At 42.5% G+C, this 27760-nt stretch overlaps 1 protein-coding gene across 1 annotated transcript in view; it reads right to left on the bottom strand.

Moving 5' to 3' along the window:
- Window positions 1-27760, bottom strand: part of LOC149442044 (uncharacterized) — an 82729-nt gene that overhangs the window by 41368 nt on the left and 13601 nt on the right. The window contains exons 7-12 of the mRNA XM_089656584.1: window positions 20509-20562; window positions 16922-16975; window positions 13578-13631; window positions 11916-11960; window positions 11558-11611; window positions 4431-4484 (exon numbers count right to left, since the gene is read on the bottom strand). Coding sequence (XP_089512710.1) covers window positions 4431-4484; window positions 11558-11599 — 96 coding nt within the window. The 5' untranslated portion in view covers window positions 11600-11611; window positions 11916-11960; window positions 13578-13631; window positions 16922-16975; window positions 20509-20562. The remainder of the gene's footprint in view (window positions 1-4430; window positions 4485-11557; window positions 11612-11915; window positions 11961-13577; window positions 13632-16921; window positions 16976-20508; window positions 20563-27760) is intronic.

The following is a 27760-nucleotide window of genomic DNA, read 5'->3' as shown; positions in this document are numbered from 1 at the left end:
ACAGTCCCAGAACTGTCATTAATAGTCTATTTCTGACAGTTCCATGACATTCCCTCCATACAGCGGTTGAAACAGCTGTATGGAGTGAATGTCCCAGAACTGTCAGAAATAGACTATTTCTGACAGTTCTGGGACAATCACTCCATACAGCTGTTTCAACCGCTGTATGGAGGGAATGTCATGGAACTGTCAGAAATAGACTATTAATGACAGTTCTGGGACTGTCCTTCCATACAGCGGTTGAAACATTGTATCTATTTGTTTCCATAAATGGATCCATTTATGGAAACAAATACATACAATGTTTCAACCGCTGTATGGAAGGACAGTCCCAGAACTGTCATAAATAGTCTATTTCTGACAGTTCTGGGACATTCACTCCATACAGCTGTTTCAACCGCTGTATGGAGGGAATGTCATAGAACTGTCAGAAATAGACTATTAATGACAGTTCTGGGACTGTCCTTCCATACAGCGGTTGAAACATTGTATCTATTTGTTTCCATAAATGGATCCATTTATGGAAACAAATAGATACAATGTTTCAACCGCTGTATGGAAGGACAGTCCCAGAACTGTCATTAATAGTCTATTTCTGACAGTTCTATGACATTCCCTCCATACAGCGGTTGAAACAGCTGTATAGAGTGAATGTCCCAGAACTGTCAGAAATAGACTATTTATGACAGTTCTGGGACTGTCCTTCCATACAGCGGTTGAAACATTGTATCTATTTTTTTCCATAAATGACATTCTGCAAATACACTTAGAGGAGCGCTGCAGATACACTTTTTGCCGGCTTGGAATTAATCTTATTTTCATCCTACTTCTTCTTCTTCATCCTCATCCTCATAAGAAGAAAAAGCAGAAGTAGGATGAAAATAAGAATAATTCCAAGCCGGCAAAAAGTGTATCTGCAGCGCTCCTCTAAGTGTATCTGCAGAATGTCATTTATGGAAAAAAATAGATACAATGTTTCAACCGCTGTATGGAGTGAATGTCCCAGAACTGTCATAAATAGTCTATTTCTGACAGTTCTGGGACATTCACTCCATACAGCTGTTTCAACCGCTGTATGGAGGGAATGTCATAGAACTGTCAGAAATAGACTATTAATGACAGTTCTGGGACTGTCCTTCCTTACAGCGGTTGAAACATTGTATCTATTTGTTTCCATAAATGGATCCATTTATGGAAACAAATAGATACAATGTTTCAACCGCTGTATGGAAGGACAGTCCCAGAACTGTCATTAATAGTCTATTTCTGACAGTTCTATGACATTCCCTCCATACAGCGGTTGAAACAGCTGTATAGAGTGAATGTCCCAGAACTGTCAGAAATAGACTATTTATGACAGTTCTGGGACTGTCCTTCCATACAGCGGTTGAAACATTGTATCTATTTTTTTCCATAAATGACATTCTGCAAATACACTTAGAGGAGCGCTGCAGATACACTTTTTGCCGGCTTGGAATTAATCTTATTTTCATCCTACTTCTTCTTCTTCATCCTCATCCTCATAAGAAGAAAAAGAAGAAGTAGGATGAAAATAAGAATAATTCCAAGCCGGCAAAAAGTGTATCTGCAGCGCTCCTCTAAGTGTATCTGCAGAATGTCATTTATGGAAAAAAATAGATACAATGTTTCAACCGCTGTATGGAGTGAATGTCCCAGAACTGTCAGAAATAGTCTATTTCTGACAGTTCTGGGACATTCACTCCATACAGCTGTTTCAACCGCTGTATGGAGGGAATGTCATAGAACTGTCAGAAATAGACTATTAATGACAGTTCTGGGACTGTCCTTCCATACAGCGGTTGAAACATTGTATCTATTTGTTTCCATAAATGGATCCATTTATGGAAACAAATAGATACAATGTTTCAACCGCTGTATGGAAGGACAGTCCCAGAACTGTCATTAATAGTCTATTTCTGACAGTTCTATGACATTCCCTCCATACAGCGGTTGAAACAGCTGTATGGAGTGAATGTCCCAGAACTGTCAGAAATAGACTATTTCTGACAGTTCTGGGACATTCCCTCCATACAGCGGTTTCCGGCAAAAAGTGTATGTGCAGAGTTCCTCTATTCTGCAGATACACTTAGAGGAGCTCTGCAGATACACTTAGAGGAGCTCTGCACATACACTTTTTGCCGGCTTGGAATTATTCTTATTTTCATCCTACTTCTTCTTCTTCTTCTTCTTCATCCTCATCCTCATCCTCTTCTTCTTCTTCTGAGGATGAGGATGAGGATGAAGAAGAAGAAGAAGAAGAAGAAGTAGGATGAAAATAAGATTAATTCCAAGCCGGCAAAAAGTGTATGTGCAGAGCTCCTCTAAGTGTATCTGCAGAATAGAGGAACTCTGCACATACACTTTTTGCCGGCTTGCAATTATTCTTATTTTCATCCTACTTCTTCTTCTTCTTCTTCTTCTTCTTCTTCTTCATCCTCTTCTTCTTCTTCTGAGGATGAGGATAAAGAAGAAGAAGAAGAAGAAGAAGAAGAAGTAGGATGAAAATAAGATTAATTCCAAACAGGCAAAAAGTGTATGTGCAGAGCTCCTCTAAGTGTATCTGCAGAATAGAGGAACTCTGCACATACACTTTTTGCCGGCTTGGAATTATTCTTATTTTCATCCTACTGCTTCTTCTTCTTCATCATCCTCATCCTCAGAAGAAGAGGATGAGGATGAGGATGAAGAAGAAGAAGAAGAAGAAGAAGAAGAAGTAGGATGAAAAGAAGAATAATTCCAAGCCGGCAAAAAGTGTATGTGCAGAGTTCCTCTATTTCTGACAGTTCTCTCACAGCTTCTTCACATGAACAGTGGTTGAAACATCTGTATCCTAAATATAAACTAATAGATACAATGTTTCAACCGCTAAACATGTGTTCCTTCTGTCAGAGAACTGTCAGAAATAGCGGAGCTCACTGCAGGGACACTTTTGCCGGCTGATCGGGAAATGTTCGATTCGCGCACCCGAAGTAGGCAAAATTTCGGTTTCGCCGCGAATCGAATATTTCCTGAAATTCGACTCGAATTCCGGTTCGCCTGGTTCGATTCGCTCATCTCTAGCTGTGAACCTACATCATGCGTTCAAAGGAGCTGTCCATGCAAGTGAAACAGGCCATTGTAAGGCTTCAAAAATGAAACAAATCCCCCAGAGAGATAGCAGCAACATTAGGAGTGTCCAAATCAACAGTATGGTACATTTTGAGGAAAGAAGAACGCACTGGTGAGCTCAGCAACATAAAAAGGCATGGATGTCCACAGAAGACAACAGTGGTGGATGATTGCAGGATCCTCTCTATGGTAAAGAAAAACCCATTCACAACATCCAGACAAGTGAAGGACACTCTCCAGGAGGTGGGCGCATCATTGTCAAAGTCTACAATAAAGAGAAGACTTCACAAGAGCAATTACAGAGGGTTCACCACAAAGTGCATACCATTCATAAGTCCGAAGAATAGAAAAGCCAGATTAGACTTTGCCAAAAAACATCTAAAAAAGCCAGACCAGTTCTGGAAAATAATTCTTTGGACGGATGCAACTAAGATTAATCTGTATCGGAATGACAAGAAGAAAAAAAGTGTTGAGAAGGCTTGGGACAGCTCATGATCCAAAGCACACAACATCATCTGTAAAACATGGTGGAGGCAGTGTGATGGCATGGGCATGCATGGCTTCCAGTGGCACTGGGTCATTGGTGTTTATTGATGATGTGACAGAAGGCAGAAGCAGCCCGATGGATTCTGCAGTGTTTAGAGATATACTGTCAGCCGAGATTCAGCCAAATGCAGCAAAGTTGATTAGACGGTGCTTCACAGTACAGATGGACAATGATCCAAAACACACTGCAAAAGCAACCCAGGAGATTTTGAAGTAAAAGAGGTGGAATATTCTGCAATGGCCGAGTCAATCACCTGATCTCAACCCAATTGAGCATGCATTTTCCTTTCTGAAAGCAAAACTAAAGGCAGAAAGACCCACAAGCAAAGAACAACTAAAGACAGCTGCAGTTAGAGCCTGGTAAAGCATCATAAAGGAGGAAACCCAGTCTTTGGTAATGTCCATGGGTTCCAGACTTCAGACAGTCATTGCCAGTAAAGGATTCTCAACAAAATATTAAAAATGACCATTTTATTTATGATTATATTCATTTGTCTAATTACACTTGAGCCCTTGAAAATGGAGGGACTGTGTATAAAAATGGTTGCAGTTCCTAAAATTTATACTTGATATTTATGTTCAACCCCTTCAATTAAAGCTGAAAGTCTGCAATTCATATTCCTTTGGATTGTTTCCTTTTAATTTATTCTGGTGGCATACAGAGCCAAAAGTGTGAAAATTGTGCCTGTGTCCAAATATACATGGACCTAACTGTATATATACAAAGACATACAGCCAAACATTCAGAACAATACCTTTGGTCCTGGAGGTCCTTCAGCTCCTGGCAGTCCATTTGCTCCATTGTCACCCTTTTAAAAACAGACTACAACTTAAAGCCATATAACTCATACATCAGACTGTGTGAGAAATGGGAAATTAAGTTGTTTTACCATAAATGCTAAATTTGCAGTTTGTCATGTGCATTACCTTCAAGTGTTACATTCTTAGACCATTTCACTGCCAGCTGCCAGCAAGTGATCCTTACTAATTTGTCATGTAGTTATGGATAAATCATTGTGCTGTTTCATAATCGTTAATATTGGAGTTCCCTTTTAATAAAAATGTTTTGGGTGGTGGTCTTTATTAAGTGTATCTGTCATAGGTAAGATGACATTGCTGTGCTGCAAAGCAGACTGAACAATGTAGAAAACATTCTTCTATTATATGCTGCCATTTAATTGTACCTGACAGGGTAAACACTATAGGCTCAGGTGCCTTTTCTGTAAGCAAACCTATCATAACTTATTATTATTATACAGGATTTATATAGCGCCAACAGTTTGCTCAGCAATTTACAAAATAAAGGGAGACAATACAGCAACAATACAGTTCAATACAAGAGGGTTACAAGGGCCCTGCTCCATGGAGCTTACAATCTAAGAGGAATGAAATAAAAGAGCTGCCATCACTAACACCTCCTGAAATACTTGGTGAATGCCTGTTATGCTGACCCAAGTATTTTAATCTTTTGACAGATTGACTCATGAGGGTTATGTTTTTCTGGACTTTGTGACCGTGAAAGTTAAAGAAAAAGTCATAAGTTGTCTTTACTTGCTTTCCCCAGGTCCTTGAGTCAATGTATTAGGTCTAGTTGGTTAGGTTTGCAGCAAGGCAACTAGCATATTTTAAAGGAGAGGTCAGCAGTGGCAGACTCCATGCTACTTTTATGATTGGTTAGATTTAAATCTTTGTTCAAAAAGCTGCATAGATTCAGGACCTATGCACACTTAGGCATAGATGTTGGAGATAGTTACAACAGATTCAAAATGGCTACATCTGATCTGAATGTAGCACAATATTGTAACAATAAGCTTGACACTGATACACTGATTTTTGTTACATAACTTATAATATAATTTAGTGAACTTCAGCATTTTCCAGTGAAAGTGCACAGGTGGCAGTTGTCAGGTCAATGTTGCTGTTTTAAATGTCCTCTTGCATGCTTTCTGTCCAGATCCAGGACCCTCTCCACCAATCAGACATCTGATCGGCAGGGTGGTTAGCACTTCCATCTAGCAGTACTAGGGTCATTGGATCAAATCCCAACTGTGGCACTACCTAGCTGGAATTTGCATGTTTTCCCTGTGCTTGCGTAGGTTTCCTCTGGGTACTTTGGTTTCCTCCCACACCCCAAAGACATGCTGGTAGGCAGGGGCGGACTGACCATTTGGAAAGTCGGGCACTGCCCGAGGGCCCTGGGTCAGTAGGGGGCCCCATGAGATGCCCCTGGTACCTTTTTCATAGGCTTTTCTGAGTTTGGACAAGGACACAAGGGGCCCCATGATCCCCTATTGCCCGGGGGCCCCATGAGTTGTCAGTCCGCCCCTGCTGGTAGGTAAATTGGCCCGAGTACGTGTTTGTATGAATGCAGTTAGGGACCTTCGATTGTAAGCTCCTTGAGGGCAGCAACTGATGTGAATGTAAAATATATATGTAAAGTGCTGCATAAAATTGACAGCGCTATATGAGTACCTGTAATAAAAAAAAATATATACTGTATATTGACTTCATATCATTCTAGACAACTTGAAAGTTGTGATATTTAGACAGTTACCACATGAGGGCAGTACACGCCAATTTATATATATATATATATATATATATATATATATATATACACACTGTATAATAAATAAATGATATATCATTGGTTCATAGTTATTATAGAAAGGTGCAGAGCTATGGAAATGCACATAGACAAGTACTTATAGTGCCTAAGTAAACATATATATAGTGTATACACTATTTGTGTGACAATATGCAAATTATGCGAAAAAAGCATCAATATAATCAAATACAAAAAAAAGAAAATAAAGAGCCCCAATAAAGAGCTAACGAGACATTGGTTATTTTCCCAGAGTGCAACAAAAGGGGTTAAAAAGTATGTCCCAATACGTTTGGCAGTATAGTGTATGTTTACTTAGGCACTATTAGTATTTGTCTATGTGTATTTTCATAGTGCTGCACCGTTCCTAATATATATGAGTACTGTGTATTGGTGTATAGTGATAGCTGCTGTGCACCGCTTATACTTTTGGGGGCCTAGCTCAGTTTTTGTTTTATCTTTTTTAATTGATTCATAATTCATTACCATCTTTATTCACTGTTAATAAAGTTCTATTTGATGTATGTTAACTTATTTGATTTGCCTGTAAACCACATGGCTGGATCTAGGGGGTGCTGGGGTAGACTGCGCCCCCCCCCTCAGATTTCACTTGTGCACCCCAATATTGGGGTGGGGGGGATTTCTGCTAGGAGAAGGATTTGGGGGGATTTAAGCCAGGAGGGGTCTTGGGGGGAAATGTGGTGCCTATTTGTGCTAAGAGGAGGTTGGGGACTTGGGCTAAGAGGGGGCAGAGGATTTGGAAAGGGAGAGGTTCTGAGCTGGGAAGGGTACTTTGGGAGGGGTTGTGCTAGGAGCAGAAATTTAGAGGAATTTGTCATGGGGGGGGGGAAAGGGGAATTGGAGGATGGGTATTTGGGGGGGAGGGGGGATTTGTGTTAGAAGGGGGATTAATGGGGAGATCTGTGCTAGAAGGGGGGATTTGTGCTAGGGGGGAGGATTAGAAGGGGTATTTGTTCTAGAAGTGGGATTGGGGGGTTTTGTTAGAAGGGGGGATTAGTGGGGGGATTTGTGTAAGGTGAAGGATGGGAGGGGGTATGTGCTAGGAGGGGGGATTTGTGCAAGAAGGGGGATTTGGGGTGGGGATTTGTGCTAGGAGGTGGTGAGGGAATTTGGGTTAAGAGGGGGGACTGGGGGGGATTTGAAGATTTGTGCTTGGTTGGGAAATTTGACAGGAAGGTATATGTGTGCATGAAGGGATGATTTTTTGGGTGAGGGAGAATTGTGCTATGAGGGGGGAATTGGGGACATTGGAGGCATTGGGGGGCAAAGATTTGTGCTGGGACAGGGATTTATACTGGGAGGAGGGGGAATTTTGCATTGTTGTTTGGGGAGAATTTTGGCTTGCAGACAGACAATATGATTGGGGGGAACATGCCGATTAGTTCTGGTTTTTTTTTTTTTGTTTTTTGGGGGGGGGGGATTTATGCTGAGACAGGATTGTCATATATGGGGGGACTTAATTTGTCATCTTCGCCCTGGGAGCTAGATGACCTTGCCCTGGAACCACACACAGGGAAGTCAATAGAACTCCTCCTCCCCACTCAACACATTGCTGAAATTGGATTCCCTTACAGACACAGCCTCAATCTGCAGTGTATAGCTGGCTGCTATGTTGCGGTTCTGACCCTGTCCTCTCCTCTTCTGACCTCTGTCCTCTATCCTGCTGACCCTCTGTACCCTGCCCTGTTGACCCCTGTCCTCAATCCTACTGACCCCCATACACTGCCCTTCTGACCACTGTCCTCTGTCCTGCTGACCCCTTTTTCTCTGCCTTGTTGACCCCCTTTTTTCTGCCCTACTGCCCTGTCTTCTGCCCTGCTGATCTGTCTTTGCCCTAATAACCCCTGTTCTCCACCCTGCTGACCCCTGTCCTTTGCCCTGCTGACCCCTATCTTCTGCCCTACTGAACCCCTTATACTGCCCTACTGACTCTTACACACTCCCCTTCTGACCTCCCATCCTATGCCTGCTGACCCATATCCCGTGCCCTACTGAACCCCTGCATACTGCCCCACTGACTCTTGTATACTCCCCTGCTGACCCCTATTTTGTGCCCTACAGACCTCCTGTACACTGCCCTACTGACTCTTACACACTCCCCTGCTGACCTCCCATCCTCTGCTTGCTGACCCATATCCTGTGCCCTACTGAACCCCTGCATACTGCCCTACTGACTCTTGTATGCTCCCCTGCTGACCTCTCATCCTCTGTCCTGCTAACCCCTGTACACTGCCTTGATAACCCGCTGTAAACTGCCCTACAAACTAATGGCCTCTGTACTATGCCCTACAAACTACTGTCCCCATCTCTCTGCCCAGATGGCCCTCCTGTACACTGCCTTACTGCCTTCTATACACTGCCCTGTTGACCTTGCATCCTCTGCCCCCTGATGTTTTTTTACTGCACCCCCACATCAGACAGGCTAGATCCAGCCCTGCTGTAAACCCAAGCTTTAAATACTTTCTCAGATTTTTATTTAAATATTTATATTAAAACGTTATTAATATGAGCTTTGCTAAAACTCAGCAGTATCCTCTATAACTCCCTCTTATCTATTTCCTGAGTTTGCACCATTAAAATTTAAAGGTGTAAAGGTGCACAGTTTGCTCTTTTTCATCTCTGTAATCAATGTGCTGCACACAGCAGTTTTCTTGCTTCATAATTTCTGCATTTTATTTTAGGCAACCTGAAAAAAGATCCTTTCTTCACAGTATGATAGTCAAGTTAAATAAACTGGGTCGGAACTGCTTGTATCTTTTCCATTCTTGTTGCAAATTATGTATCTGCTACAATAAAGCAACACATGCAACATAATTTTTAGTTAAACAAAAAAAAATTTTTTTAACACCAGAGTGCCCCCTCCCAAGCAATTGGACCAACTGAACAAAATAATTTTTTTCATAATGATGATAAAAAATTTTATATATTCAACCAAACTATGTGACTGTGCCACAGTGCACTTTTGGTACATGAATATATATACAGATCTTACTAAAGCATTTACAGAAAATGATTACTTAGTAGAAAAATTGTAATATGTGTGGGCAACAAAAAAATTGTGTTGAGTAATTTACAGCAACAGGATTCATAGGTGATTAATAAAAGAAGGCCAACACAGGAGACTTCACTTATAGCATTTTCACAGCATTTTATTCTGATGTAAAATATTAATACCGTCCATGTATTCCATCACAATAGCCGTATATATTATCTGACACGTAGCTTATAAATACAGTGATTAGTGCAATGCTACAACATAAATAATAAATCACAAAAATGTGTAAAGAAGTTCATTTCTCTTCATTGCAGTGCTTCCATCCTTCTTTCCTTTTATAAAACACCAAGTGCTCCAAAACATAAAGGTGCAAAAACTCCACCACCAAATGTCTGCTCACCTCCTCTATACCAAATTTTAAAAAAATGTGCATTTTTTCTTTGGTATTGAGATATTAAAAGTTTTAAAGTTTACAATGGAGTCTTTTATTTATGAGGTGATGTTATGGATGGAGTTTAAATCCGGAGAAGCTGTGAATGATAATTGGGGTCCATCAAGCTGAACTTCAGCATACACATTGGGACAAAAAGCACAGTTAGACCAAACAATACTATATAAAACAGAGGCGGACTGACCATTCGAGCGCTCAGGCACTGCCCGAGGGCCAGGGTCATTAGGGGGCCCCGTGAAATGCCCCTGGTACCTTTTTTATAGGCTTTTTTGAGTGTGGGCAAGGACACAGGAGCCCCATGATCCCCTATTGCCTGGGAGCCCCATGAGTTGTCAGTCCACTCCTGATGTAAGGTCACACTGCTGGAGGTGAGCAAACATCAGGTGGCGGAGTTTTTGTACTTTGTACTTTTTCAAGTACTTTTGGAGCACTTGGTGTTTATATAAGGAAAGAAGGATGGAAGCACTGCAATGAAGAGAAATTAACTTCTTTACACATTTTTGTGATTTACATTTTAGTGATTCATCATTTGTGTTGTAGCGCTTCACTAATCACTATATTTGCAAGCTTTACCTGATATGAGTTAGGGTTCTGGGTGCATTAGCGGCTATATATTGTTAAAATTAGGTTATAAATTTTGTTTAATACACACTATAGTGATTTATTAGTTGAAGTTGATTTCCATAGAAGCATGCAAAGATTAATTGATTTATTGACATGTAGCTTATGTAACTCAATGTACATATGAAAAGCTTAGAGTCAATTAGACTTAATACACCCCCCCTATGAAAAAAAAAAATGTTTGTACTCAGTAGTGTCTAACCTTCATCCAATCATAAACAGTTGGCAGGGACCAACCAGTTAGGAGCTAGGAGGTAACCAAAACCGGTTTACCCTCATTTTCCTCCAATCTTTTTTAGCAGTAAGGAAACTTCATGTCTTAGTCCCATGTCAAGTCCAACAGAGTGGCCCTGATGGAAAACTATTGGAGTTTAAACACCAGAGTGCCCTCCCACCCCCCCCCCCCCCCCAAACACACACACCAAACAAGTAGACCAACTCAACTTTACCATGGCATGCCTGCATCATCAGTCTACTTGATCTGCTGGAGAACTCAAACCATGAAAAACCTGTCACTTGACCTTTTCTTTGATGCCTTCCAATGTTAAAGAATATTGGTTGTTTTATAATTTTAAACAAAAAAAATAAAAACGCATAGTATGGCCCTATGATGGAATGGATGAATGTTGTTGATATTTCAGAATGTAATAAAATGTACTGAAAATGCAAAAAGGGAAATTCCCTTTGCTGGCCTTCTTTAAATACAAAACAGTAGTGCTTTGGAGATGGCTGATGGCAGAGGTATAGATGTGCTTTCTACCCTGTTTGCACAATGATCCAGTGCTCTTTGCTGTTACTGTTTGATATTTTTACTTTTAAGCATTAAATATCCTATCATTGTAGTGAATTTCTCAAGGTGAATATTCCAGTCTCCATACTCAGTAGAGCACCTGTCACTTTATTACGGAGTACACAATCAAGCATTTAACACTTTTGCACTTTATCTTCATGTACTGGGATTGCATATTATTACCAGTATAACCTATGTGTATTGACTTTCACAACCATTTATATTATATTTTTTGTTACCAAGTGTATTGTTTGTACAGTATATGCGCGGTCCATATGGTATTTATTTATTAATTTGCGTATATTAGTTCACAATTAGGACTGCTGCTTTAACACGGGTATTTTTCTTTAAGATTTTATTCATAAGCCCAGCAATATTTTATTCATACTCAATGCTTACCCTGAGGCCAGGGGGCCCTATGATGCCTTTAGGTCCAGGCATTCCTCTTTCTCCCTGAAATTGCAAGAGACTATAGACATTAATCTATTACAGAAATTACAGTCGAAATTTGTGCAGCCTGCGTAAACGTGTATGATATTCGCACAATAAATGTTTTAGAAATAGACCCCTATGTATGCCATCTTTTGTGAATTACTACTCTAAATATCACAGTCAGCTGACAGAAAACAGGACAAACTTGTACATGCATGCTACCAACTTTAGTGACAATAATCAAAACTCTTATTTATCAGTTTTGGATTGACAAAAACAGATTAGGCTTCCAGGCTGTTAGAAAGTGAAAACAGCCCAGAATTACCTTTAATCCCAATGTGCCATGGAGACCGGGGGCACCACGAAAACCCTAAAAAAAAAGTCATACAATGATCAAATTAAACATTGTTTAGTGCATTTTATCTAACATAACGCATCTACTGTGAAAGTATAACCAGACAAGTTATGGTGAGGCTAGCTAACAGAAACTAAGGTCACTAGAAATGTACGACTTGTTTCATTTTGATTAATTTTTTCGGATGAAAATTTCATTTTTGGAGATTCAAATGTATCCAAATCTCCAATCTGGACACAAAAACGAATAGCAGCAAATCCAAAAAAGTTATAACAAAATTAACAAATGCATTAGTTTCCGTCAGATGATAAATAAATTACATCATTCGAATGATGTCAATTTTTGAATTTTTTTGATTATTTAGATTCAAATAAGTAATGAATCTGAATTTCATTCCATCGTTAATTCAGATGTACTGCATGCCAGTCAATATTATCCAGTCAGCTCATTCCATTTCTCTTGGTGGGTTGGAATAACACCCCAAAAATTTTAAATAGGTCCAGTTTGAATCCATTTGAATTAATAACATATCGGATATATAACAAACTACCGGGAAAACTGAATTTGTTTGATAATTTAGATTCAAATAAGTAATGAATCGGAATTTCGTTCCAATCGTTAATTCAGATGCACTGGATGCCAATCAATATTGCCATTTCTCTAAGTGGGTTAGACTAACACCCCAAAAATATTAAATAGTTCCAGTTTGAATTCTTCTGAATTAATAACATATCGAATATATAACAAACTACCAGGAAAACTGCAAATTTTTTTCAATCCACCTGGACCAACAAACATAAGAAGCAAATGACAAAGATACGAAACTAATTCGGAAAATGAATTGGTTCAACATGACAAATATGACTAAATTAAATTTTTCAATGATCAAATGCATCCAAAACGAAAACTAAAGTTTCTGGCGTGCACGTCTAAAGGTCTTTTCGCCATAGGTTGTCTGGTCTACTTTTTATTTATCCCCAAGCCCTGATTAATAGCAGCCATTGAGCTTGATGTACTAAAACTGGAGTGTGCAAAATCTGGTGCAGCTCTACATAGAAACCAAGCAGCTTACAGAATTGTTTTGTCAAAGCTTAATTGAACAAACTGAAGTTGGAAGTTGGAAGCTGATTGACTACCATGCACAACTGCACCAGATTTTGCGCTTTCCATTGTTAGTAAATTGACCTCAGTGTGTACTGCACTGATGATTACAACAAACAAACCTAAAATAGTTGTAATGGAATTTGGAATAAATGGGTATATCGTATTAGGATATATCTGTTTTTTAATGCATTGGGTATAGGTGCACAGCTGGGCAAGGGGCATAAAGGAATGATTTGCATGGTTCCGCCTTCTACCCATGAAAAATAATGAGGATTAAACCCCTTTTTTAGGGTTTGTGATGAAAAATGAGAAATACCTTTTGTATAAAGAAGGATCTGCCGCACCTAATGTGTATATGAAATACCCCAGTCACAGATCGCTAAGCATATAAAGGGTTAAAAGGATATTTCTAAAATTATTTTACATTTTCACAACATGAATGAATATTCATTGTTACCAGCAGTCAGTAGTCCCCCCCAAGTTTATTGAAGAAAATATATGTTTCATAACTTCTATTTGTAATCTTACCGGTATGCCTGGAGGACCATCTATTCCAGGCTGACCCGACTGACCTTTATCTCCCTGCAAATTGTAAGGTAAACGGTTATTATCTGTCTGAGTTTCAACAAATTATAACGATGATTCTAACCTTAATTAATAAAAAAGTAATTTTTATGTACTCGAAAATTACATTTAAAGAGACCCTGTTACCAGACCATTCATTTCAGCAACAATCTTAACATACGATTATACAGTACATGTATTTTAGGCTTGCTACTTACCTGCAAAAGCCTCCCTATTGTAGCCATCCAAAAAACCTGAGCCTATTTTGGTCACTGCCATCTGGGATGTAATGTCAGCAGCCTCAGAGCTGTCCCTCAAGTGACATTCTATAGTATTCCCCTTCACTCCTCCCCCAATTGCTAAATAAAAGCTTATATAGGGACGAGTTGAGCCAGTATAGACAGTAATTACAAAGTTGTAGATACCCCCAGGAGAGGAAAAGGCTATGCCATGCAAGGAGGAAGTTGGCTGTGCTTGAAAATTGATTCTTTGAACTAGTCAAACTGGCTAGCAAGTTCAAAGGTAGGTTCCAGCTTTTGGTTGTTGGGTGAGATTGTTTCCACACACCCCTGATACATTTGCCCACTCCCCCATCCCTGCATGTGTCCTGGGCTTCAGGTTCCAACCTGCAGACCTGGGAACCCCATGGTGACTGCCAGCGGGTGGAGGGGATGGAGACCAAAGAGCTTCTGTTGGCTGATCTCCCCTATCTAATAAGAACCTGGAAGCAACATGTATTACATCACTTCATCGGGTTCAGCTGTCACTTTCCTCGACTGCTGTGGATCATTGAGCTGCTCATTATGTTTCATTAAAAGAGAACCTGGAACAACAAAATAGTATCACATAGGGAACTTTTGGACCCCTGTGTGATTAAAAAATATGGTTTAGTGAAAAAAAAGTGTCAAAAAATAAAGTTACACGCAAGCACTTAACCCCTCTCCCCAAAAAAATGTTAATCCTCCTACGTACACTCATGTTGGCTATGCGAAATTTATAGTATCGAAGTATGTCGCCATTTCTTAACATGTTGGGTACCTGCTTACTAGGAGCAACCTCATCTTTGATATTTTCCCAAACAACTGGGTAATATATTGTGCTGTATACCCTAAAATTAACTTTGAGCTTGATAAACTGTTGCACTAATATCAAGTGACACAAAAACATTTAAACTATCAACATTTTATTCTCCAGGGTCCATGCTTTTAGAAAATATATAATATTTGGGGTTGATAAGAAATCTTCAATCCAAAAATGATTTTCTAAATAGGTGTGCTAAAACATCAAACAGCTCTGGCAGTGTTAAAAATGTATTGAGACAAAAGATTCAATTCACCAAAACTATGACAATCATATTAAATTTACCATGAAAACCTCTATGTCCAGTAACAAGATCCGATGAGAGCTGAAAATAAGTCGCATGGATGGAAATAACAATTGTTATCAAATTCATTACAGCTTAGTGAATTGAACATACTAAGGGCTTTCCAACTGGTGTTCAAGCACACTTCAAAGTTCTGATCAGCACATATTTGAGACCAAGTGTTCATAGTTAGGAATATTATCATCCAATATGTTGCTAACTACATTTCCAGCAAAGCCACAGAGGAAAACTACTATCAGTTTAGTTTTGTACTTTTGACTAAAATATTTATGCATATGCAAATTTAGCATTGCCTTCAGGATCCCATTCACTTTGCAAAGTAAATGTTATTAAATCAAATGAAGCAGTGTTCATCCAGTCAGGAGTTAGCAAGAGTCCTGTTTTTGTAATTTTCCATACTTGGGTACTCAATGAGAACACAGGTTCACCTTATTTATTAAATTTTACTTTACAATCTAAGCTATTTGCACAGCCTCTACTTCTTTAGTAAATCATTGTGGTTGATCCACTAAAAGCAAATAGACTGTTCATTGTTCAAGGGAATTTTTACCAGAGCCTAGTGAATGTGGTCATGTTTCACTTTGCAAAGAATACCCAACCACGTGCAAGAAAAGGTAAAAATAACAACTATTTTGATTGAACATGATTGGATGATGGAGGTCAGCAGAACTTTACCACATTCATTAAGCTCTGGAGAAAGTTCCCTTGCAAAGTGCAACTTCCCTTGCAAAGTAGACAACCTATTCGCCTTTATTAATATGACCCTTTTATGTCTTTGTATACAATGTATGCTATTTCAAGGGGTTGATTTACTAAAGGCAAATAGGCTGTTCACTTTGCAAGGAAAGTTGAACTTTTGATTTTTCCCAGAGCTTAGTGAATGAGGTGAAGCCCTGTTGACTTCCATCAAATAATTATGTATAAGCAAAAATTCTGTTTTTTATTTACTTTGCACATGATTGGGTATTCTTTACAAAGTGAAGCTTCACCACATTCACTAAGCCCTGGGGATAATTCCCTTGCAGTGTGCAACTGCTCTTGCAATGTGATCAGGCTGTTTTCCCTTAGTAAATCAACCCCAGTGGGTGCAGAAATATTGATTTTTAACTTGTATTACATTCTGGAACCCTGGAAATTGCAGGAGACACAGGTACGCACTCAAAAGCTTTTATAGATTTACACTGAACAATTTACTTTAGTAAATATTAATTATTGCACACAATGTGTTCCAGTAGATTTAATGTTACCACAATTTCAGATACCAATAGGATTACCCTATCAGAAGGTTTTCCCAAAGTGTTTGAAACAGGACAAAGATAAGAATATATTAGATAATGTGATTAGGTACTTTAGGACTTATGTGCAGCCAATTGTTAATCCCTTCTTTCCAGCTTTGGTGTCCCTTTACTAGGGTTTGTACACCTGGGGATGGAAAGGATCAGCCGATCATTAGTATGGATCAGGGGAGGACTAACAACTCATAGGGCCCCTAGGCAATAGAGGATCATGGGGGCCCTGTGTCCTTTCTCAAACTCAAAAAAGCCTATGAAAAAGGTACCAGGGGCATCTCATGGGGCCCCCTACTGACCCCGGGCCTTCGGGCAGTGCCTGAGTTTCCAAATGGTCAGTCCGCCCCTGGTATGGATCAAGAGCTGTCATTGACAGCTTGGTGACTGTGCTGGCAATAAACAGTGAGCACGCTCTTAGTACAGAAAGCTCTGCCACCCGTGTTAAAGCTCACCCACCTTGCCACTACACATGTATGCTATGTGGGTGGTAAGAGGTTAAAGCAAACCCTGTTCATCACATTTTAAGATATCTCTGTTTTTAATTTGTTCAACTTCATTATTCAAAATATTTTACTGGGAGTTGGAATATACTGAATTATAATAATATAGATGCCAAATATATAGGAATAATATACCTTTACTCCAGCAGGCCCAGGGGCTCCATTTCGTCCAGATAGTCCTGGTTCACCCTAAACAAGTTCAGAGTATTAGGTCCATTATTGATCTTTGGTGATATTTAAAGCTGAACTATGTGTGCAGGTAAATTTCTAAAAATTTGGGACGCCTGGCTGAATACTGCGGGCCTAGCACCATTTCACCTGGTCAAAGACAGGTTATTGAGTGGGGGCTTTCCCTCAGATCTGATCTGAGGATGCTACAATTATACATTTGAGAAGTATACATATTGGTGCCCTGTCTACTGGGGAATGATGATTCAATATTTATTAGCTTCCTGCTGGTAGAGTTGGAGAGTTAGTTCTCATAAGTCTCGTGGAATGAAGAACTGATATGTGTCATGGCTGATTTATCTTTTACAGTATAACTGACTTTTTAATTTGTGGTCCCCCCTATCTCATATAATTTAGGGTTGGAGTTTGTTGATTGTTATGGTGGCAAAGGGGCAGGCGGATTTTTTTTTTCATTTTTTTTTCTTTCTTCTTTTTCCTGTTATTGTTCACACATTGTTGTATTGCACAGGTCATGCTACGTGACGAACGTTCACACTTGTTGCCCAATTTTAAATTTTTAATTTGTTTCTCTCTAGTTATTGTACTGTTCTCCCTTGTTTTTTGGGAGATGTAAAGAAATAGTTTAAATCTGTATGGAAACTGTGTTTGTTTCTAATAAAAATGATCTGATTAAAAAAAAAAAAAAAAAAAAGCTGAACTACACTGCATCTGTGCACCACAAACAAAAAATACAATTTTAATTCACTTTTATTATTCAAAGCAAACTCATCCATACAGTACAGTACATCCATATCTTCATGCTTGTTTTTGCTGGGAAAACGCTTTGAAAAACAAAGCAAAATTGCTGCATTCTGCAATGCTCCCATATTGAAGTTGTGTTCTATAACTATAGTTGTGGAAAACGATGGAAGGCAAAGGTAAGTATGATAATCTTTAAAAGAATAACATAATCAGGAATTAGTGCAGTCTTTTTTGGTTTGGTGACTAAGGGTCAGATCCAGATTTGCAGAAACATATTCACCAATTCCTTGTTAGAATGCAATCACTTTTAAGCTCAGACCTGTGGCTTGGGATCCTTTACATAGAAACAATCTTTTCATCTATGTACCATCAAGTAAACGTATCACACCAGAGTCCAATTGCCCAGAAAAAGGGGCTTCAGTATAAACATTTTTACAACCATATATCTAAATTGTACTCAGATGTTTTGAAGATCTTTGTCTCAGACTATTCATCTTCATCTGCAACTTCTTAGCAATCTTGCTTCCTTGCAGTTGGACAATTGACACTTGGCAGTTCCAGCAACTGATCATACCACACCAACCTGTGGTTATCTTCACTTCCTCCGTCGTGCCCTCTCCTCTTATGGAATTTTGTCTTCTTGTATACCCAGGTCCCTTGGAAACACTTGATTTCTTTCCTATTTCTTTTATCTTTATTTTCTTGTTTTGCCTTTTCTTTGTCTTCTTTTCCTTTTATTGGCCCTTGGGCCTATGAGCCTTTCTTTTTTTTTTTTTTTGTTTGCTTATTCTAATTTTTTTTTACTTATGATTGGGTGTATTGGATATGGTGCCCTATGTATGCTTGTTTTCCAAAAAACATAGGTATGTCACATGTTTTCTGGTTTTAGTGTACCTGTGACGGTTCACTGTCTCAGTGCTGCCTTGTACTGTATCTCTTCTTATTCTTCTTTGATTGTCTCTGGATATGAAAAGGGGTTTATTTTTTTATCCCAATCTGACTGTACTTTGTCATTGTTTGCCTATTGAATGCTTACAATTGCCTTTTGATAACAATAAAAATATATTTACCTTAACAAAAACGGGCGTAATACGTAGAGACCTGACCTCTTTTGAGGCCTTGTACCTTAGCAAAACTGACTGTCCCCACGCTATCCCAACTATTTATATTATACTACTTCCACATGCATTTCCCCAACAACCATTCTTCACTAGATCCTCATGGATGAGGACTGGAAAAAAATCATTTTCCTTTACAATTAAATTGAGCCTCTTGGCTCAGACTCAGGAAATGATAAGATACTGCCAGGTGTTATAGATGTCCTGATAGGTTGCACAAAATGTTGCCCCAATATCCTATTGTTGACATTTCGTTGATGATACAGGCACTATGCTACACCTATGGTGGTTCTTCCAGTTACTGGTGACGTTTTGGGAAGCTTAGTGCTCAAAATACTGGCACCGACCTCCCTATGGCACCGGAGTTGGCTTTATTATTGATGTTCCCAGATTCAGCTCAAAAGGCCATAAAAAGGTGTATTACGCTTCCTACTTACTGTGGCCCGGCATAAAATACCCAGACACTGAAACCCCTGTACTGTGCTCAGTATTAGGGAATGGATGAATTAAATCATATCATGCCTGTGGAGTAACTCATGGTGAGTATTCAGGAGAAACATTCTAAATTTAAATCAATGGATTACGTCTGGATTGACTTTTTGACTTCGACACCCTGGGATCATGCCTGTGACCTATGGTATATAACCCTGCTGGTGGCAGTGCTGTGGAGGTGCTGGTGTGCTCAGTCGGACTGGTTTCTCTGCCCCTTTGCACAGGGCTCTGATGAAGAAGTTGCAGCCTTCAAAGCGTGTCAGCCAGTTAGGACCCCAGTGAGGTCCGCCTGTACTCTGGAGTGTACTGTGTCTAGGACTACAGGGCTACAGATGAATAGTTCGATGAGCGAATTTAATTCATATGTTTGTGAGTATTACTTATGATGATTTCCTTTTAAATGTTGTGGGATAATGCACTAGGCTGGTGCCCCCTCTTTTGTTCGTTTCTTGTAGTACCTGTCTCTTTATTCTATCTTGCCATCTCTTTTCTCTTTGCATTGACTTGCTTAGTGGGTTTTAGTTTATGGGATACACTGGACTGCACGTGATCTATCCAAATGAAGCTAATGTTCTCATTCATTCCTAATGCTCAGTTTAGCACTGCATTGTATTGTTACACCCATGTTACTATGTACCTTTGAACTTCTTAAATGAAATTTCTACAAGTCCTTTCCATTTGTGTCTGGTGGAAAATGTTAAATAAAACTTTATTCTAAAAAAAAAAAAAAAAAAGTTCTGAACTATGTAAAAAAAATTATTTCAGGCTACACTAGATATTTTTCATATTGCTATTGGTTTATTAATTCCATGCTCTATGTTCTACACTATTGTCATTCAAAGTGCGACAGCACTGAAAGCTGAAAACTGGCCTGGGCAGGAAGGGGGTATAAGTGCCCTGTAGGCAAGTGGTTAAGAAGCAGAGATCAGCAACGGCAGCCTATACAATCACAGTACAGGTTTACCTAAAAGAGAAACAATAAAAGCAGCCATAATGCAGGTAAGAGCCATGGTCCAGGAACTCCAATGTTTGGATGTGTTGCTAGAGTTCTTAAAATAAGCAAACACCTCAGTTCCAGGTAAATTGCACTGGTTTCCACCCAAAACTGACTTCTTAGCCTGAGCTTTTCCTTTTTAAAACATAGCTTATCTTAGTAAAAAGTCAGCATAGAAAAAAACTTACTGATGGACCCTGATGTCCTGGAGGCCCAACTAAGCCTCTTTCACCTTTACCGCCCTAAAAAAACCAAATATAAAAATGAGCATGCTTTCAAAACTTAGCATATTGAAAAAGAAATATTGTTACCCAAACATTTTCAAAGATAAAATATTCAAAAGAAATGTAACCCATGGCAAATATTTATTTGACTTTATGAAAAGAAAACTCAAGGCTGCTGTTTTCTTACAAGGTCTGTTCTTCATAATATACATGGGACTTTGGTAGAGTAATGCAATATAACTAATTGCTATAGTATATACAGTATATAGAATTAATATATGTTTTATTGCACAGTGTTTTTAATACAGTTCATTATTTAAAGTATTCTTTAACTCAAATCATGTATGTTTTCATTTTGGATAGAGTAAAAGAAATTTAAAAATGCTGACAGTTTGTTTTGGGCATCTGTGTCTCATTAGGGACATATCCATTCATCAGACTCAACAGGAAGTGAGAAAACATCTTTCCAGTGTGGCTAATCATCAGAATGTTGTCACCAGAACAAGTGTTCTCATTAGAAGAGTTCCCTTATATTCCTGTTCTGGTGGCAACACAAAATATTGGCTTTACCCTCATTTATTTCCCAGTGATATTGGTGATCAGGAAAATTAGAGAGCGTGAATCTCCCTAATGACAAAGACAGCAATAAAAAACAGCTTTAGTTACTAATAGCCTGAACTTTCATTTCAAGGACCCATAGTGTCAATGTACCTACTGTATGTCCAGAAATGTCTGCTGTCAGTGTAATTTTCCTATGACCACTAAAAAAAAAGCATGTCAGTGAACTGGGATGCCTGTTTTTAGTGCACTATTGTTCCTTTAGTCTGCTTTAAACATGTGCCAGAATACTGTGTTTTGTAAGATTTTTCCAAGCTGGTGAAGCAGTGGGGGCTAAAATATTGGGAGAATCTGATGGTGTCTCAGACATAGTTTGTACCAGAAGTACCTTTGAAAATATTGGCAGGACTGGTGATAGGATACCAAAATGGATACTTTCTCATTTTATTGCATTGATTAGAGATGAGCGAATTATTCAAAATTCGATTCGGCCGATTCGGCGAATTCGCGGAATAATTTTGATTCGAGTCGAATATATTCGCTGCGAATTTAACCTATAAAAAGGGTGTTTCTAGGCTTCAGAGAGCCTTTATATTAGTGCAGAACACTGTACCTTTAATTTAAATGCCCTTGGAGTCTGCTGGGGAAGAGAAATAATACTGTCAGTCAGTATGACATGCAGATGAGTGCCGTCGATCTTAGAATCACCGCACACTTCACTCATTTGGGCAGTCACGGGGCCAAAACCAGAGTGTGGAGCCACAGTGTGGCGGTGGAGGCAGCAGCAATGGGAGGCCATACAGCACCCTATGAAAAAATGGAACCCACCAGCAGTGTGAGGAGACCTGAAAGTGGCACATGGCAGAGTGTGGCGATGGAGACAGCAGCAATGGGAGGCCGTACAGGGACCCATGACACACTCTGGACCTGGCAGCAGCATGAGGAGGCGGTACAGGGGCCCATGACAGATTACGGGCCTGGCAGCAGCATGAGGAGTCGGTACGGGGGCCCATGGCAGATTACGGGCCTGGCAGCAGCAATGGGAGGCCATACAGCACCCTATGACAAAATGGAACCCACCAGCAGTGTGAGGAGACCTGAAAGTGGCACATGGCAGAGTGTGGCGATGGAGACAGCAGCAATGGGAGGCCGTACAGGGACCCATGACACACTCTGGACCTGGCAGCAGCATGAGGAGGCGGTACAGGGGCCCATGACAGATTACGGGCCTGGCAGCAGCATGAGGAGTCGGTACGGGGGCTCATGGCAGATTACGGGCCTGGCAGCAGCAATGGGAGGCCATACAGCACCCTATGACAAAATGGAACCCACCAGCAGTGTGAGGAGACCTGAAAGTGGCACATGGCAGAGTGTGGCGATGGAGACAGCAGCAATGGGAGGCCGTACAGGGACCCATGACACACTCTGGACCTGGCAGCAGCATGAGGAGGCGGTACAGGGGCCCATGACAGATTACGGGCCTGGCAGCAGCATGAGGAGTCGGTACGGGGGCCCATGGCAGATTAGGGGCCTGGCAGCAGCAATGGGAGGCCCGTAATCTGCCAGCACCCTATGACAAAATGGAACCCACCAGCAGTGTGAGGAGACCTGAAAGTGGCACATGGCAGAGTGTGGCGATGGAGACAGCAGCAATGGGAGGCCGTACAGGGACCCATGACACACTCTGGACCTGGCAGCAGCATGAGGAGGCGGTACAGGGGCCCATGACAGATTACGGGCCTGGCAGCAGCATGAGGAGTCGGTACGGGGGCCCATGGCAGATTAGGGGCCTGGCAGCAGCAATGGGAGGCCCGTAATCTGCCAGCACCCTATGACAAAATGGAACCCACCAGCAGTGTGAGGAGACCTGAAAGTGGCACATGGCAGAGTGTGGCGATGGAGACAGCAGCAATGGGAGGCCGTACAGGGACCCATGACACACTCTGGACCTGGCAGCAGCATGAGGAGGCGGTACAGGGGCCCATGACAGATTACGGGCCTGGCAGCAGCATGAGGTGTCGGTACGGGGGCCCATGGCAGATTAGGGGCCTGGCAGCAGCAATGGGAGGCCCGTAATCTGCCAGCACCCTATGACAAAATGGAACCCACCAGCAGTGTGAGGAGACCTGAAAGTGGCACATGGCAGAGTGTGGCGATGGAGACAGCAGCAATGGGAGGCCGTACAGGGACCCATGACACACTCTGGACCTGGCAGCAGCATGAGGAGGCGGTACAGGGGCCCATGACAGATTACGGGCCTGGCAGCAGCATGAGGAGTCGGTACGGGGGCCCATGGCAGATTACGGGCCTGGCAGCAGCAATGGGAGGCCGTACAGGGACCCATGACACACTCTGGACCTGGCAGCAGCATGAGGAGGCGGTACAGGGGCCCATGACAGATTACGGGCCTGGCAGCAGCATGAGGAGTCGGTACGGGGGCCCATGGCAGATTACAGGTCTGGCAGCAGCAATGGGAGGCCCGTAATCTGCCAGCACCCTATGACAAAATGGAACCCACCAGCAGTGTGAGGAGACCTGAAAGTGGCACATGGCAGAGTGTGGCGATGGAGACAGCAGCAATGGGAGGCCGTACAGGGACCCATGACACACTCTGGACCTGGCAGCAGCATGAGGAGGTGGTACAGGGGCCCATGACAGATTACGGGCCTGGCAGCAGCATGAGGAGTCAGTACGGGGGCCCATGGCAGATTACGGGCCTGGCAGCAGCAATGGGAGGCCGTACAGGGACCCATGACACACTCTGGACCTGGCAGCAGCATGAGGAGGCGGTACAGGGGCCCATGACAGATTACGGGCCTGGCAGCAGCATGAGGAGTCGGTACGGGGGCCCATGGCAGATTACGGGCCTGGCAGCAGCAATGGGAGGCCCGTAATCTGCCAGCACCCTATGACAAAATGGAACCTACCAGCAGTGTGAGGAGACCTGAAAGTGGCACATGGCAGAGTGTGGTGATGGAGACAGCAGCAATGGGAGGCCGTACAGGGACCCATGACACACTCTGGACCTGGCAGCAGCATGAGGAGGCGGTACAGGGGCCCATGACAGATTACCCAGGAGGCGGTAGAGGCAGACATCTTTGCTGGACCAAGGACGTGCAAACGTGGAGGCAAAAGCGGCGTGACCTGTCCAAGTTGCTGGTGCGGCTGTGCCGGCACCACGTTCACCCAGTGGGCCGTAAATGACATGTACTGTCCCTGACCGTAGTTACAGCTCCACACGTCGGCGCTGCCGTGCACTTTGGCAGAGACCGACATGCTCAAAGACTAGCCCACCATCTCTTCTACATGTGAATGCAGGGTTGGCACTGCCTTTTTGGCGAAGAAATGACGGCTTGGCACTCTCCACCGCGGCGCGGCACAAGCCATCATTTCTCGGAAAGGTGCTGAGTCCACCACTTGGAAAGGGAGGGACTGCAGCACCAGCAACTTGGACAGGAGGACGTTCAGCTTCTGCACCGTCGGGTGCGTGCTCGCAAACTGTTGTCTCTTGGAAACGGATTCCAAGAAAGACTGCTGACGGAATCCGTGAAGAGGAGTAGCAGGAGAAGGAGCATCTGAACGAGCGGAAGATGCCAACGAGCGACAACTCCCCTCAGCAGAGGTGTTGGAGCCTTGACTGGCTGATAGAGGGCGATTGACGTCGGGTGACGGAGCAAGTAACGGAGCGGGTGATGGAGCGGGGGCTGGGGCAGGCAGAACCGCCGTATCTTTATCACGGTTTTCCCAGGCCACCGAATGGCGACGCTGCATATGCTGACGCAACGCTGTAGTCCCAACATGGGCCCTCTGGCCACGCTTGACTTTCTGGCCACATAGTCGACATACGGCTACGTTTACTTCCTCGGGCGGCTTGACGAAAAATTGCCACACCGCCGAGTAGGAAACTTTGCCCCCGCTACTCCTCACTGGCTGACTGCTACTTCCTCCGTGCACACCGGCACCACTACTGGCCGTGGTGGTAGGCTGCAGTGGAGCTGGTGCTCTACTCCGTGGCCGTTTGCCTCCACTGACACTGCTGCGACCCTGCTGCCTCCTGGGCAACCCTCCGACTGTTTTGCTCGCTGCCAAGCTGGCACCCTCTTCTCCTGATGATGCGGAAGCAATAGCCTGATGACGACGAGGCTGCCAAGTGCGATCAGCCTCATCATCATCAATTAGGGTCTCCGCCTCACTACTAGCCCCCTCGGCTGCGTGTGGGTCAGGAGACAGACCTGTCTCTAGACCGGCTACCGAGCCACTCTCCTCGCCAGTACTTCTTCGCCTGGCTGCTGAAGAGGCGGATGTCTCCCCCCATTCCTGACCGCCCTCTGTTAGCTCTTCCTCACTGTACAGTGGGGCTGAGCCCACAGCATGCGATACTTCGCTTGGTGAGGGAACACCAAAGGACAGGGGCAGGTAGAGGACACGTGATTTCAGTGGGCTTGCTCCCGGGCCATGCCAACTAATGGTTGTGTCTGACGTACCCACCGACCGTTGGCTGTAGGTGTCAGAGGTGACCTGGGAAGAGGAAGACGACCGAGCCAACCAATCGATGATGGCAGGGTTGTCGGTGGAGACACGACCGCTGGATGACACCGGGAGCACTGGCCTCTGGCTGCGACTAGTGCTGCCTCGACCCCTTCCTCTGCTGCCACGTCTGCTCGCTCCTGAAACATTGCCTCCTCTGCCACTCCTCTGCGTGTTGTCTGACATACTCTTTAATTCAACGATTCTGTGTCCCTGAGTAACTATTCTGTGTCCCTGAGTAACAATTCTGTGTCCCTGAGTAACGATTCTGTGTCCCTGAGTAACAATTCTGTGTCCCTCCGTAACAATTCTGTGTCCCTGAGTAACAATTCTGTGTCCCTCAGTAACGATTCTGTGTCCCTCAGTAACAATTCTGTGTCCCTGAGTAACAATTCTGTGTCCCTGAGTAACGATTCTGTGTCCCTCAGTAACAATTCTGTGTCCCTGAGTAACAATTCTGTGTCCCTGAGTAAAAATTCTGTGTCCCTGAGTAACAATTCTGTGTCCCTCAGTAACGATTCTGTGTCCCTGAGTAACGATTCTGTGTCCCTGAGTAACAATTCTGTGTCCCTGAGTAACGATTCTGGGTCCCTGAGTAACGATTCTGTGTCCCTGAGTAACAATTCTGTGTCCCTGAGTAACAATTCTGTGTCCCTGAGTAACGATTCTTTGTCCCTCAGTAACAATTCTGTGTCCCTGAGTAACAATTCTGTGTCTGTCCCTGAGTAACAATTCTGTGTCCCTGAGTAACAATTCTGTGTCCCTGAGTAACGATTCTGTGTCCCTCAGTAACAATTCTGTGTCCCTGAGTAACAATTCTGTGTCCCTGAGTAACAATTCTGTGTCTGTCCCTGAGTAACAATTCTGTGTCCCTGAGTAACAATTCTGTGTCCCTGAGTAACGATTCTGTGTCCCTCAGTAACAATTCTGTGTCCCTGAGTAACAATTCTGTGTCTGTCCCTGAGTAACAATTCTGTGTCCCTGAGTAACGATTCTGTGTCCCTCAGTAACGATTCTGTGTCCCCGAGTAACAATTCTGTGTCCCTGAGTAACAATTCTGTGTCCCTGAGTAACGATTCTGTGTCCCTCAGTAACAATTCTGTGTCCCTGAGTAACAATTCTGTGTCCCTGAGTAACGATTCTGTGTCCCTGAGTAACGATTCTGTGTCCCTGAGTAACAATTCTGTGTCCCTGAGTAACGATTCTGTGTCCCTGAGTAACGATTCTGTGTCCCTGAGTAACGATTCTGTGTCCCTCAGTAACGATTCTGTGTCCCTGAGTAACGATTCTATGTCCCTGAGTAACAATTCTGTGTCCCTGAGTAACGATTCTGTGTCCCTCAGTAACGATTCTGTGTCCCTGAGTAGCAATTCTGTGTCCCTGAGTAACAATTCTGTGTCCCTGAGTAACAATTCTGTGTCCCTGAGTAACGATTCTGTGTCCCTCAGTAACAATTCTGTGTCCCTGAGTAACAATTCTGTGTCTGTCCCTGAGTAACAATTCTCTGTCCCTGAGTAACAATTCTTTGTCCCTGAGTAACGATTCTGTGTCCTTCAGTAACAATTCTGTGTCCCTGAGTAACAATTCTGTGTCCCTGAGTAACAATTCTGTGTCTGTCCCTGAGTAACAATTCTGTGTCCCTGAGTAACGATTCTGTGTCCCTGAGTAACAATTCTGTGTCCCTGAGTAACGATTCTGTGTCCCTGAGTAACAATTCTGTGTCCCTGAGTAACAATTCTGTGTCTGTCCCTGAGTAACGATTCTGTGTCCCTGAGTAACAATTCTGTGTCCCTGAGTAACAATTCTGTGTCCCTGAGTAACGATTCTGTGTCCCTAAGTAACGATTCTGTGTCCCTAAGTAACAATTCTGTGGCCCTAAAGTCTCTGTGGCCCTAACTCTGTCCCTAATACACAGAGGTCTGTCTCTCTTGAATGACCGGAGGCTAATGGAGAATTGTAAGATGGCCGCAATTTATAGCTCCACCATTACACAGTGCTGGCTGGCTGGCTGCTGATTGGCTAATGCGATCACATGTCATGAATGAATGCATTATGGGTCAGCGCGCCTTGTCTGCGCGCCTTCCCAGAGATCCCCGCTCCGTCGCCACACATGTCGCCGCCATTTTTGGGA

Source organism: Staurois parvus, unplaced genomic scaffold, assembly GCF_062004578.1.
Source record: "Staurois parvus isolate SC_StPar_1 unplaced genomic scaffold, SC_StPar_1.0 ptg000919l, whole genome shotgun sequence".
In the NCBI taxonomy this organism is placed as follows: domain Eukaryota; kingdom Metazoa; phylum Chordata; class Amphibia; order Anura; family Ranidae; genus Staurois; species Staurois parvus.
The sequence above is the reverse complement of the archived record's forward strand: the minus strand, read 5'-3'. Positions and strand labels throughout refer to the sequence as shown.